Genomic DNA, 14,923 nt, shown 5'->3' with positions numbered 1-14,923 from the left:
TGTAAGTGTATGCTCTTTATTTTTGAGTAATAAATTTAGCTACTGTTACTGGATTTTCATTGACTTCTGAAATACATCTTTTGCCTCTTGGCTTTATTGTCTCCCTCTGGTTTTTATTTGCGAGTAAAAATATGAACAACAAAAAAGGAAAACTATGGCAGGACATCAAAGTAGGAAAGGGAGAGAAAAAAAGTCTTGAGGTAAAACTTGCTTCTGCAAGAGGAGTGGTCAGGTAAGAATTCTTTAAAAATCTCCTTTCAGATGAAGAAGAAGGCTAAAAAAATGTTGGTTGAATCAGATGCAGAAGAAGAAGAAAACTACAAAGTACCAGAATATAAAACAGTAATAAATGTTTCCTCAAAAGACCAGCTGAACATTACGCTATCCAAATGCGGGCTACAAATGTTGAGTAACCTGGGCACGGTAAGAAAGATTGCTTAACTCTGCAGTGTCAGAATTGTTAAATGAATGTTCACATAGATCATCTTGATGGAGTTTTATTCAGTATATTTGTGAGTTTTATCTGTACTTGCTTTCTAGGCATTTGCTGAAGCAGCTAGTCAAACTTCAGACATCTTCAAAAAAGACCGAGCACCATTTGTAATAATGAATTCTTTAGGACTTCCCATCACTGTCTTGCCTAGTGATTCCTTTAGCGTCCTTAATGTTGAATTTGGAGCGAAAATATTTCATTTAAGAGATGGAGAGAATTTAAATATGGAATTTCTCAGAACTAATAATGAGAGCGACCAGTTCACAGCAATGACAACTCTGAGTAGCAAGAGGTTTTACATTCAGATCTGTAAGTTGCAAAGTTCATACATCTTCTGTTTCTGTAAATACTGCATGATGCATAATGCCACATCTTGTACAGATCAGTAAATACTGGGTACTACATACCATGAGAGGAATGTTTCTTTGGATTATAGATGTGTGGCAGTACTTGAAATCCTGCTTTAGTCTTTACATCTAAAAGTTACATGTATTATGCTTGTTAATTTTTGTAGCATAAATTTTGTATTATGATAAACTATTCAGGTAACTAATCTGTATTAGATAATTATACTGCAATCAAATATTTTTGTTTGTGTTCACATGATAATGAATAATTAAGGTGCCCAAAATAATTTTTTTTGGCAGGATTCTGAGGCCTATATATATGTATGTTCATAGAAGTTAATCTTAAGGAGCGTATTTTTAAGAAAAGATTGTTTTGAATAATTTAAAGTGAAACACAGAACTAAATATAAAGTTTAGCTATTTTTAATGGTATGTATGTTAACAATTTAAGTTGATGTTTTTACAATTGACAGTTTTTCAGAATGATTTTTCAAACTGATCTTCACTGTATGATTTATTAGTTGAATAGTTTTTGCAATATGTATGGGCTGTACCTTGTTATTAAGCCATTATATCTTGTAAACATTTCCCTTTAGACACTGATTTTATTTGCAGTGGCAAAACCCACTTTAAATATTTGAGTGATAGACTCATTTACTCTTTCTCCTGTGGTGAAAAAAGAAGCTTTGCTGTTTCTTTAGTAACACTGCAAGATTGGCATATTAAAAGCAGTGGCTGTACTTTTTCATCTGCTTTAAATTTTTTTAATAGATGGAATGATACAGAATATTCTATTGAATGCACATTTTTGTGTTTCAAGTATCTTTATGCTCCTTTTGAGTCTTTCATTTCTCATCTTTTGAATTCTAGGTCCACATAATCATTCCACTGTGGAAAAGATTCCATTGACAAAAGTGGGTCGATGTATTTACCGAGTGAGACATGAGGAATCGGGTGTTGAAAGGTCCATTGTCTGCCAAATTGATACTGTTGAAGGAAGCAAGACGATAACTATACGTTCTCCTATTCAGGTTATTTTATTCCATATGTTATAATTTAATTATTGTTTTAATTTCTAATGAGGAAAATGATCCCGTAGTCTTAAAATAAACATTTAAAAACCGTATTTTAAAAACTTACACGAATTATTCAGATAACTTTGCTGCTGTGTGTTATAAAGTAGTTTAGAAGAGGTTTTCAAGAATAAAAAACTTTTTCAAGGTGACAAAGACGGAGGGTGGGTATGGAAATGGATGAGATTTTAGATTAGGGTAATTCATCAGTAATGTTTTCTAATACTAGCTCTAATTTCAGCCTATTGAACTATTTGTTGTGTGTGAAGTGATCAAACCTCTCTTAACCTTACCTTGGATCTGCAATATTATCTTCTATCAAATTATTTCTTCTTCATCCTATACTGTTGATACCTGATTTTTCAAGTTTGGTACCAAGTCAGCTGAAGAGTGAGCCCTTTGAGCATATATCTTTTTTGATCAAACTGTTTTTGATAGACATTGTACAGTTTACAAGTACAGGGATGGTCCAGGTACTAGTGTTTTGTAGTGATAGTGTCCCTGTTACATTTCACTTGCTGTTTTTGCCCAGAGTGGTTTATGACTTGGTTAATAACCAGATTTACTATTTTATTCTTCCCTAAGTTAAATTTTCGTTTTTTCTTCCAGAGGTAGTAATGCCATTAAATGAACTCTAAAATAAAAAAAAAAGTGTGCAAAGAACAAGAGAACTATAAACCCCCCAAATTTTAGTGGATGTTGATGGTTTAACATTAAATAAGTATTTGACTTCCCTTGTGTGTTCTGCCATATGGATTTTGACCCACACACCCTTTTATCTGTTATATTTTTAGGAGAAAGTTCTTTGGAAAGTTATTATATAATTCAGATTTGGGCTTTATGTTTTTCCTTGGAAAGAACTTTACAGCTCATATAATAATTTCGTACTTAAAATTTAACATTAAACTGCAAAACCAAATCATTTAATGAGATTTGCTGGTATTAGAGACAGTTCTTTGGAAATACCTGACCTTGAATGGTAAATGGGTAAGATGAACACTGAGAGAGTTCTCATTCTGTGCTCTATTAGGCTCAAAACAGTTTATCTTTTCAGTTTTTCTTAATGTATGTTGCTGCATTTTTTTGTTTCATAGATAAGAAATCATTTTTCAATCCCATTAAATATTTTTGAGGAAGGAAGATGTTTAGGGACTGCTTCACCAGAAAATGAATTCAACATACCATTGTCCTCTTACAGGTACTTCATTGCATTGTTCTTTTATCATGAAATGCCTTTATACATTGTTGATTATTGTATGCATACAATTACACTAAAACAAAAGTTTCCATTTGGTACCTAATACTGTAATTATTAATACTGTTGTTGGATAGGGTCTTCTCAGAGCATCTAATCTGAGTTAAACAGAACACTACTTAACTCTTGAATTGGAATGCTTTTGAAATCCATTTTACTGAACAACTTAAATTAGCTAAGTTACTTCAAGAATTTGAGCCCAAGTGATTCTGGAACACAGTGCTTGTTACCCACCCAATACAGACTTTTTTTTCTTAGGAGAGTGATGTTTGGTGATGTTTTACAGCTGCTTTTTTTTTTTTATTTTTAAAAACAGACTTGATTTTTGTGGTTCTGAAGTAAAGGGTGGAAACTGATATGTTTAAATTCTATCACAGATGTAGATGTAGAAAAAGTCTTGTCAAACTTACAAAGACTTGGCTTCCAGCATAGCAATGCTATTAGCACCTTCAGGCTAATATCCATTTAAAACTGGAGTGAGTTTGTGTGTGCAGTTTAGCTGAACCGTCACCACTTTTAGACAGATGAGTTTGCTTTGATTATTTTTTATCATTACAGATACTTTTGCCTTGTTTTTCCCCTGACAGTCTCCCCACTTTTTAAACGATGATAGCTGTGTGTCTTTTTTGTTAAACAAGTTACACTTTACTGTAGATAATGTAAGTTCATTAATATTTCTGACTATCTATATTTATGTATTAAGGTTTAGTGACATTCTGATTCATTGCACAGATACATGGGTGGGTTTCACTAGGCAGTCAGGAAATGTTAACTAACAACAATCTTCAGTCAAGGAGCAGCTGATTGTGTTAAAGCAGTTGCCATAAAAGCCATGCGTGTGAATAATCCATGAACTTGATGCTTTATGTGGCTGGAAAGAAGGGCACTTTCTGCAAATCTGTCATAGGAGTGAATTGTTTATCCGGACCTTTTTTTTGGAACAGGAATATAGCAGCACTTGTAAGGGAATTCAGTAGCCTCTTCATAAGAATCTCCAACAGTCCCTTCTTTCCATTGGAAGTGTGTGGAGGTGTGGTACAAAAAACCCCAACTGGTACAATTCTATGAACTTTTGGGATCCAGACCACTTTTTTCTTCCTCCTTTAAGGCAAATAATCTTTCAAATCTTTCAAAAGCCAAATAGTAGTAGAATGTTAGAGTTTACTGTACTTTTTTATAATTGAAAAATTCAATCTTGTGTTGAGTGTTTAAAAGAATGTTTTAATTTACAGATCCATACTGAGTTTGCAACCGCTAGCCAATGAAAATGGAGTGGATGGAGAGTATGATTTGTGTGAAGGAATTACATTTGACGAAATTATGAAAAATGTTGACAGCTTATTACAAAGGAAATGCCAGTCCGTGAGGTCAACTAACCACTCACTTATCATCAATATTGTTCCTGTAAAAGACACGTTGACGTCGTCTTTGTGTGCAGAAGATCAATGGGATTTTCCATATGTTGTTCATTTATGGCCTTCTGTTCTTCTCCGCAATCTTCTTCCTTATCAAATCACTTATTCTATAGAGGTAATTCTTTAATGTTTAATTTTTTTGTGATATTTCCCACCTATGATATGAAAGCAGACCAACTGGTTGAAATATGTTTATAAATGGATATTAAAAGAAAGGGCTTCTGTTAGATGTGGAGCAGGTTTACAGATCTTGTAAGGGCAAGTCTATATCTACAGAAATGAAACAGTGTCAGAATGTGAAAAGTGGTAGTATTATTCATTAGTAATAAGTCATACTTTAGGTACTTAAGTAAAGTAAAATACTGTGCAAGTTCAGTCCTGTGAGAGGGTCACTTTCTGTTGCTCTAATGCAGCTGGAGCCTAATTAAACAGTGTAGTTTTTCCTGAGAGTTACGACTGCCTCAAGTGGCATAAGTGGGTCAGCCTACAGTAGCATTTTATGTGCTGTCACCGTCACTGACACTTAACAGTAGCATGCTTTTAACAAATTCTCACAGGCCCACCTTTTTGCCAGGTTTTGGCTTGAATTGCAGCCTACTGCCAGGTTGCATATTCTTCTCAGATTAAATTCACGATTAGGTGCGCTTTGACTGTTAATAGGTGTTCATTTCAGGGCCAGATGAGAGCCAGTCTCAAGTAAAACACCTAAAACCTGTGGACATTGGTTTCTCAGCACAAAATGTTTCATTGTGTGAATCTACTATGGTTGCATCCCACTGCTTACTGATGTGGGTTTAGGATAATAGAAATATAGATGGGAAGCACTGAAACAATTTTTTTTTTTTTTTAAGATGATCTTAATATTTAGTATTCGGACTCAGATAGTAGAGTTTAATCATAAGATTTTGTCACAAATGCACAATTAATAGAGCTGGAGACCGTGGCCTCTACCAAATGGAAGTAACAGGCTCTTTCCTGTGTGTCTTTTACAAAAGTAAATTTAGTGAAAGGAATACTGAGTTGAGGAAATCTGTCGTTTAGGCGTGCTTATGTATCTGAATTTGGTAACGGATTTTTTTTTTGGTGTTAAGTTTTGAAGACCATGCATAGATTTTTTTTTTTTCTGAAAATATTGTATTAAGGTAGATGTTTAAGAATGTAACATAGTTAAATAGCCTAATAAGCATTTTAAAATTTTGCTTAAATAACTTGCATCTTAATTTTCAAAGCTAGCTAGAAAATAAGTGTGAATTTTGAGTTTGAGTCATGTAAAAGTACACTGTTTGGTTTTTTTTTAAAGGGAAATGGGAACAAATATGGCACTTTACAAGAAGGATGTTCAGCCCAAATTCATAATGCAGTCTTGGATCAAACAAAACTAGATTTACAGTTGCTTAACTATCTTGACCAAAATTGGAAAAGTGAGTACCATATAAAAAGCAATCTACCGGACATCACCTTCACAACCTTTTACTGCATCACGGAGTTGGATAAGACCGAACTGGATATTGCTGTCCACGTGACCTACACTACTGGGCAGATGGTTATAGCAATTCACAGTCCGTATTGGATGGTAAATAAAACTGGCCGAATGTTGCAGTACAAAGCTGATGGTATTCACCGCAAGCATCCTCCGGATTACAAAAAGCCGCTCCTTTTTTCTTTCCAGCCCAAAAACTTCCTCCAAAATAACAAGGTATCATATTTGGTAAAGCCTGACAGCTCTGTACTCCCCTATGTTGTTATATGGAAGCATTTTTACACTTCGAAAGTTATCTGCACTATGCTATGCTCTTCAGAGGTCATGAAATCTACTGTATCTTTGTCTAAATATAGAATATTTTAATGGTGCGGTCAGATATTCTTGAGATGGGAAACTTACATTATCAGATGTATTGTTAAGAAAGAGATTCTCATCTTTGAGAGGAATAAAATTTGCTGAGAAGTGTTTCCTAAATAAAAGAATTTCCTGTATTCCATTTAAAATGCACCAGTAGAAGTCCTTATTCTAAATAAGACGTAGAAGTTGTGTGGGAAATGTAAAGCTATAGTACTCAAAAAATGAATGCTACTGGAAAAATTAATTCTTGCAGCGGTGGTTGGTAGATTAGGGCTGAGTTAGTAGTAAGCTAAGGTTAAGATGCACTTTACTATTTAAGACTGCTATGTGAGGTTTTTAAATTCTGAATATTACTGATGAATGATATAAGATCGATTACAAGACTGTTGACTGAAAATTAATTTAGGGTGCTTCTTCATAGGTGCAACTTATGGTAACTGACAGTGAACTGTCCGATCAGTTTTCACTAGACACTGTTGGAAGTCATGGTTCTGTGAAATGCAAGAGTCATAAGAAGGAGTATCAAGTGAGTTAAACTCATCTTTCAAATCATTACTTTCAGGAGATACAAATGAGAAGACAGAAACAGCATATTTCTAACAATGCCTTTCTATTCACAGGTCGGTGTCACCATAAACAACAGCAGTTTTAATATTACTAGAATTGTAACTTTCACTCCATTTTTTATGATCTCAAACAGAAGCAAATACACTTTGGAAGTAGCTGAAGAAGGCAAGGAAAAGTGGATTCCTATTGTTTTGCAACAGGTAAATTTATAAAGGAAGCTATTCCAAGATGTTTCTCTAAGGGAAAAAAATAATAAATTGGTTCTAACACTCACTAATGGAAAATATTGAGCCATGCATAGTGTTTAATGACTATACCTGAATATAACACGCTTTTTCAGTAAGTTATTTGCGTCCTGTTACCTTTTCTCAGCGCTGCTTTAAGACATGTTGTAAAGCTGACTTACATTGTAATTGGAATATTTTCTCTGTTACGGGCACCATAAACAGTACGAGAAAAATAACTGTGCTGTCACTATTTTAGCTCTTACCCCTCCCTACAGTGGCACTGAAAGTTCTGTTCATTTTTTGCAGTGATATCTCATAGAGTGGTTTGGCTGACCTGGTACATGTTCTGCCACTTTCACACAGGAAGGGAATCCCTCATGTGGATAAGTTCGGATAGCTCCAAACTCTTCTTCTGGGACTAGTCTCACTGTTGTTTTGTGCTTAGTGCATCATTTCTGGAGAGTGATCACTGGACTCCAGACCAAGTGGTGTGGAAATGACTTTTTGGCTTTTGACTATGCTGGATAGGGTCTGGACTGTTGCACACTGGGGGTGCACCTTGGCTGTTCGCATTGTAGTGTCCCACAGTTATGTTTTGTATGTGTTTTGAGGCCATCATGCCTTCCTTCAGGACCTGTAGGAAAAGCAATGCCTATTTGGGGTGGTGTTAGAGGTCTGAAAGCTGAAAGTGATCTGTACTGCCTTCTGGGAAGAGTGAAATCTCCTTCCCTTCTAACAAGTCTTGAAGAGAGCATATCCAAAAGAGACACAGAGTTTAGCCTAAGAAATAGCATGACTGGAGGCCCTTTCACTTTTCTTTAGCACTGTAGATACTTCAAATGGATACCAAAAATACTTGCACGCTGAAACACCAACATTGAAAGAAAATTTTTCTTCACCGTATATCGTTTTGTTGCATTTTTGGTGCCTTAAACACATGCTCCTTAAGTGTGCATTTTATCTTTAATGGTTATGGAAGAGAAATACTGTTTAAATATTGTTATTTCAGTTTATGAAAGTGATACTACTTTGGTTGTTTTTTGTTGTCATTGTTCTGTTAAGATTTTTGTGAAGCTGCACACAATCATGTTCAGATCTCTTAAGTCAGTTCAGCTTCCCATAATGTTTATCATTATTTTCAAAAAAAGTTTCTTTGCTCTTACTCAAGAATAGTCTGTTTGCCATAAGCTTTCACATTTGTTCTATTTCCTTATACTCTTATGTTTCTCTGAACCAAACTTTTATTTGACTGTGTAGTTTTTGAGTTCTTTACATGCATGATTCCTCATCTAATTCTTTGAAGCCCTGAAATGACAAAGGTTCATGTCTAAGTGGCAGGGGCCACTTCGTAACTAACTTCCTACTCTGAGAAAATATAGTCAGATTTTGTTACTTCTCGATGTTTTGTGGTTTGTATTTGATATAGAGTTCTTATTAGAATAAACTGAATTTTTTCAGTAACTCTTGAAATTTTCTGCAAAAACTATTCAAAAGTAATAGTTTTGAAATTTCAAATACATTACTACATATATAATCCGTGGTTTTCCTGTGTTGGCTGTTTTATTGATATACTTACAGACTTTTCTAGTGAGTCCCACAAGCATCATTGTTTCTGAGGTGTTTCATAATTGTATTAGTTTTTCTTAGTCTCCTTTCAGTTATCAAGTATCAAAAGAGGACTTTGTAGATTTTAGGATCACTTCTAATATCCTTTGAAAGATTAGATATGACAGCTGATGAAATAGAGTACTAGAAATCAATGGAGGAATCTGTATCCGCTTCTAAATTATTCCAAACTTAACTCCCAAAATTGCTTGCCTTTCCACTTTGTGTTGATGTTTTCTCTTTTGATAAGCAGGCTCTAAAACTCTGTGTTGTGACAGCTAAGCCTCCCAAGGTTGTGAATTTGAAAGCCAGTTACTCAGTCCAGTAGTTTCTTATCTTGTCTGTATCTAGGTAGAGTCCGGCCACTGCTGGTCTATCGGTGGGCATCTAGGACAAATTTCCAGGAGCAAGTTCCCATCTGATCTTGTTCTTGAAGTATGGAACTCTGCTATCCAGCTGACTTAGTTGTTTTTGCCTTTTTTTTTTTTTAAATAATGCCTGTGATGTTTTTGAGTACTTCCCACTTTACTCTTGTAGTTCAGATTGATCTTTAAAATAACAAGCAGCTTGTTGAAATGTTAATTCATATCTCTGCTTGCTTCCTTCTCCCCTTTCTCTGTCATTTTAAGTTAAGCAGCTTCCTTTATCCTCTTTTTTATCCACTCTTCTTTATTAGTGACAGCCTGTCTTCACAGTGGAAAATGCAATCCTTGTGTAGAACTCATCTCCTCTTGGACGTGTTCTCTGTCTGGAATGCAGTCAGTCTATCAGAAACTTTAATTTCTGTTTTTTGAAAAATCCATTGTTCTTCAAAAGCTGTAGTAGAAGTTGTTGGACAGTCATTAGTATGAAATGACTTGTGAAGGACAGTCCTTCGAATTAGGTATAGCACGAGACAGTTGACCAACATACATCCTTGAAGAAAGAAAGGAAACATTGCTGAAGACTGTCCATGAGACCACTGCTAAATATAAATTAAAGATCCTATTATGGAATGAAGATTGGTGTATAAATATAGTATCTCTTGAAGCACTTAGCAAGTGTGTGGCAAAACATTTGAAAACAGCATCGTTTTGTGACACATTCTGTGGGTAAAGACTATTGCAAAAGTTTATTTTTCAGTTTTCTGTAGTTGATTCTGTAACTTCTTGTTTAACCAATCCTTTTTACTTATTTTTGTTTTCATTTCAAACTTTCATTTATCGTTGACTGATTATCCTTGAATTCCCTTTGAGCTCTTTAGTTCCATGTTGAGACTCAGTTGCTGTATTTTGTGCTAGTTTACAACACAATTTAAATTTTCTTGATCTGTGGGATGCGTGTTGATGTAGATAACACTTTCAACTTTGCAGTTTAACTATATTTTTTTCCTTTGTCTTCCTGCTTCCTGTGGTGTGAGAAACAATGGGAAAGGGAACTTAGTGGCATGGTAAGTTGGTGAACTAGTCTTTCACCATTGAAGATTTGATTCCAGGATTCAGATGCATTAAATACAAAGATCTCATTTCTTGACCTATGTTGGAGAAAGATGCTCCTGAAGTTTTGGATGTTACGGATGAACAGTTTGAAATACAGGAAGACTTGTCTGTCTAGACAGACTTTTGACTCTTACGGGTTGAGAGTAATTATTAATCGTAGCTTGTTCCTGTGGCAGGACTCTCTTATTTAGCTGGAAACTTTTCATTAGATACAATTAAAACTCTTGCCTTCCCTGCCTCCTTGTCTTATCCATTTGCTGTGTAAAGTGTTGAAGTGAGATTGTCTATGTAAACAGAATGGCTGTGGTTTCAATTGTGGATGTGAACAGCTGAACGTGCACTCTGATTTAGCTGCCTAATGTTTCAAGTTTTATTTATATATGTGTTATAGCCACATATATATGTGTATTAGATGTGTATATATGTGTATGCATATATGTATTTTTGTATAAAGTATTTCAAAAGAAACTAGTATGCTGATGTACTGCTTCTTAAGTTACTATGGAGTTTGTTTATGCTAAGATCCCTTTTTGTCATTGGTTGTCACTGTAAGATTGATTTGTAGTTTCGTAAGAGCTTTGTTAATGGAAGAACAATTTGGTAGATTGGTTACTTTTCTTTCCTTTTTTTTTTTTTGAACAAGCTTGGCCATTTCCGTGTTGTAGCTGTGCTTAGCTTTACACTCTAGATTTTGTTTACATTATCTATTTTAAATCTACTTCTTCATGTGAATATGAAGTGTCAACTGTTTTCACATTTAGCTCCTTAACTCCTTGGTTTCTTCACTGTAGTCTGAAATATTTCTGACTTCCTTTCAATTTATTATGTTCAGGTAAGTAAGTACTTTTAAGTTTTTTTAGTAGAGTTTCTGATCCAACTCTGTGCTTTTGGGTAGAATTTCAGTAGATGAAATTTGGGCTAAAGTGAATGCCACCTAACATCTAGTTTGTTTTCTCACTTACCTTAAAATACCTATTTTTTTTTTTCTAGTGCATTCCCTTTTGGCCTGAAGATGATGCCAACAAACTGCTTGTTAGAGTCGAAAATTCTGATCTCCCCCCAAAGAAGATAAATTTTGATAAGCAAGAAAACTGTCTGCTACTACATTTGGACAACAAGGTAAATGATTGCCTTCAGAAATTGGGTAAAACAACATAAATAACTGTTATATTTCCATTCTCAAAACTTTCTATCTTCCCATACAATCAACGATTCCAAAATTCTTAACTGGAGGTAAGATTGTATATATGCAAGTGTATTATTCTCGTTCTTACACACTCTCTTTCCTGTGTGTATACACCCAGATATAAGTAAGTGTTTTGGTTTAAGTGCTTCTCTGCAAAGGAGATCTATAGAAGCTGAAATGCATGTCGTTTTGCTAGTGTTCTCTAGCTGAGGCTGAGAAGTATTTGCAGTAGTTCTAAAGTAACACTAAGTTACTTTGAAAAGTAACTTCAATTCCACTAAACTTCTGCGTTGCATATAGTCTCATCTAGCAAGAGTTTACTGTAAATATCTGACTGTTCTTAATAGTAGAATGTTTTGGAGGGCATTAATGAATATGAATCTTGAAGGAAAATTCCTCTACTACCAGCCTAAATTTTAACAGTAAAGAACTCCTCCAAAGTTTTGATTACTAAGTGCAATGCCTATTACCTAGTAGTTAGGTCAGGGAAATATTTTAAAGCTATGTTAAAACAGGTTGTTTGTTTGACTATTTGATGGTTGAGAGTAAAAGTATTCCAAAACATTTACATTACATTTGTTTTGCTATAAACTCATTCCACTGTTACTCACTTCATAATTTTTACATCTGGTAGCTTGGAGGAATTACAGTGGATGTTAACTTGACTGAACATTCTACAGTGATCACCTTCTCTAATTACCATGATGGTGCAGCTCCGTTTCTGTTGATAAACCATACTAAAGAGGAAATTATTGAGTATGGACAAAGGTATGTAAGAAGAGTTTTAGTGTGGCTGGCTGCATGGAGACGTGAGCAGTTATTTCATGTATTATAAGTATGCCTGTTTCTTAAGAAGCCTATTTCTAAAGAAATGGTTGTCTAGTTTAGTTAAAGCACCCAAAAATACCTTGGTTTATAGATTAAAGGAATTAATTGTTAACAGAGCAGTGTTAGGTAGTGCTGTTTCTACAAGTAAAGCAACTGTTTTGTGAGCTAAAGAAGCTTTCTGGTCTCTTTTTATATGAATTTTGTGACCTTGCCATCTACGTTCCTTTAGATTTCTGCTGGGGGCAAAGGATGTGCTTCACTTTTCTAGAACTGTGTGGGTGCTGACTGTGCAGAATAAGTAACAGATGAGTCGTAAACGTAATTAGATTTGAGACTTTTATTGTTCTATTATATTTAGTAGAGATTTAGCTGAAAGAATGGATTAAAAAGTTATTGGAGAGATGAGAGAATGGACTGAAAAATGGGTAGGTAGTTACATAAATTTTGTCAAGCTAGACCAAAACTAAGATTATTTTAACATATATGAATTATCTACAATCAGTGAAAAATTGATTCTGCACCTGCATGCTGCTATACTGGTTCTGTTCTAAAGCTGGAATGTCTTTGTAATGCTTTGCTACTGTCTGCAGATGCTGTGCAGCGATGAGAAGTGTAAACATTTCTACAGCGTTCCTGACCTGTTTCTTTTTAAAAGCTGAACAGTCTCTACCATTTTTTCCTTTCAGTCAATCAGAGCAATGTTTTTTAAAGATTTTTACTTCAAAAGCGGAAAGGCTGCTAGTCAAATTAAGCTGGCTGCTGTAGGTGCCTGTTCATCTGAAGAATACAGTCAATTGTTTGCTTTGATTTTCATCTGTAAAGATTAGTAATTTTTATCTTTTTAGCTGTTTTTTGTGCATTCCTAGTGTAAATTTAAGAAGTATGTATATAACTTTTGTAATGAACTATAGAGACTAGCATAGATTAGAATATTTGAGTTGGAAGGGACCTACAACGATCATTTATTCCAACCACTTGACCACTTCAGGGCTGACCAGAAGTTAAAGCATGTTAAGAGCATTGTCCAGATGCCTCTTGAACACTGTCAGGCTTGGGGCATCCACCACCTCTCTATAAAACCTGTTCCAGTGTTTGGCCATGTCTCAGTAAAGAAATGCTTCCTTATGTCCAGTCTGAACCTCCCCTGGCAGAGCTTTGAATCATTCCCCCACGTTCTGTGAGTGGGTCCCAGGGAGAAAAAAATCAGCATCTCCCTCTTCACTTCCCGTTTTGAGACAGGCTCCCTTCAGAGAGCTGTAGAAGACAAGTCTGCCAGTTTTTAACTGTATGTGAGGGAGAATGGAGTTTAAAACGTGTTTGTCTGAAAATACTCACTGTATCCAGATACTAAACACTGCACCTTTTTTCCCTTCAGCAAGTCATATAGGGGAAATCTTTCCTAAACAACAGATTTTGAACATACTTTTCTTCTCTTGAAACATTAACATTAGGTAGCACAAATCCTGAATTTTATGTTCAGCAGAAGCTCCACTGTGTTTTTTTCTCTACTTAATGTTTCCCTGTTAATCACAAGTGGGGAAGATGAGTTTTTTAAATCTACTATGTATACTTTAATTCTAAAGTATACATACACAATTTGAAGTACAAACACTGTTTTAATTATTGTGCTGAGAATGGTTTTGTGCATGTGTTTTCATGCACAATGTTGTTTTAATTTTCATTAATTGAAAAAAATATTAGTGTTCATTTTGAAATGGTAGTTTGCAAAAGTCATTGACACAAAATATTCATAGATATTTTCATTTAATATTACTTTATTCTAGTTCCCTCAGTGAATTGGAAGACTGTCTTCAGCCAAATAAGGCAGTACTGTATACTTGGGCAGACCCAGCAGGATCTAGAAAATTGAAATGGAAATGTGGAAAGAGAACTGAGGAAATTACTCCAAAAGAGGTACATTTAGTATCTGAATCTCCTTTTAATGCTAATTTATTATCCTGTTCATCAGTGTATGTATGACATTCCATATGTAATGAGTATGATCTGCAGTCTCATGTATGAGCTTGAAACACAGAACAGTAACAACAGTGTTTGCTGGAGCTTGTGCCAATAAGGATTTTCTTCAGTTTAAAAGCAGGTGTGTGTAAGAGAGACTGCTGTAAAACTTTGTAATTGAAAGTTGTGTTATTTTCCTGTGCCTATTAAAAATGTGTTGTATTGTTTTTCCTGTTGCTAAGACTTCTGCATTTGCTCGTGGGCTAGAATGATGAATAGAGTTGTAAAAAATTTTACTCTCTTCTTTGTAGGACAAAATGGAAATACTCAGCCTGGATTGTAGAAAAGTAGTCTACTTTGTGTCATTTTTTGAAGGTTTGCAGCGTATTGTCCTAATCACTGAAGATGAGAATGTATTTAAATTGACATATGAAAGTGTAAAAGCAGAACTAGCAGAACAAGAAATTGTTCTATCTTTGCAAGATGTTGGAATTTCGTTGGTTAATAATTATACAAAGCAAGAAGTGTCCTACATTGGAATTACAAGGTAAGTTATTTTGTGTGCCAGCAGTCTAAAATGTTTAACTTCAGGTATTTTCACTCGCTGAATTTCATTTTGGAGTGTGATGGAAGAGGAAAAACAAGTCTAGATA

The 14,923-nt window shown here is 34.8% G+C and overlaps 1 protein-coding gene across 7 annotated transcripts in view; it reads left to right on the top strand.

The window, feature by feature from the left end:
- Positions 1 to 14,923, top strand: part of VPS13A (vacuolar protein sorting 13 homolog A) — a 111,528-nt gene that overhangs the window by 61,386 nt on the left and 35,219 nt on the right. For 6 of the 7 annotated variants that reach the window (XM_086628818.1, XM_086628824.1, XM_086628822.1 and 3 more), the window contains exons 43-54: positions 262 to 423; positions 541 to 802; positions 1,711 to 1,871; positions 3,008 to 3,111; positions 4,401 to 4,698; positions 5,884 to 6,279; positions 6,845 to 6,949; positions 7,044 to 7,190; positions 11,291 to 11,419; positions 12,121 to 12,254; positions 14,099 to 14,228; positions 14,582 to 14,817. In XM_086628818.1, coding sequence (XP_086484944.1) covers positions 262 to 423; positions 541 to 802; positions 1,711 to 1,871; positions 3,008 to 3,111; positions 4,401 to 4,698; positions 5,884 to 6,279; positions 6,845 to 6,949; positions 7,044 to 7,190; positions 11,291 to 11,419; positions 12,121 to 12,254; positions 14,099 to 14,228; positions 14,582 to 14,817 — 2,264 coding nt within the window. Of the gene's footprint in view, positions 1 to 261; positions 424 to 540; positions 803 to 1,710; positions 1,872 to 3,007; positions 3,112 to 4,400; positions 4,699 to 5,883; positions 6,280 to 6,844; positions 6,950 to 7,043; positions 7,191 to 10,211; positions 10,252 to 11,290; positions 11,420 to 12,120; positions 12,255 to 14,098; positions 14,229 to 14,581; positions 14,818 to 14,923 lie in introns of all 7 variants that reach the window. The other variant, XM_086628819.1, reaches the window with a different exon arrangement.

This window comes from Tauraco erythrolophus, chromosome Z (assembly GCF_009769465.1).
Source record: "Tauraco erythrolophus isolate bTauEry1 chromosome Z, bTauEry1.pri, whole genome shotgun sequence".
Taxonomy (NCBI): Eukaryota; Metazoa; Chordata; class Aves; order Musophagiformes; family Musophagidae; genus Tauraco; species Tauraco erythrolophus.
Note: the sequence above shows the minus strand (reverse complement) of the source record. Positions and strands in the feature narration are given on the sequence as shown.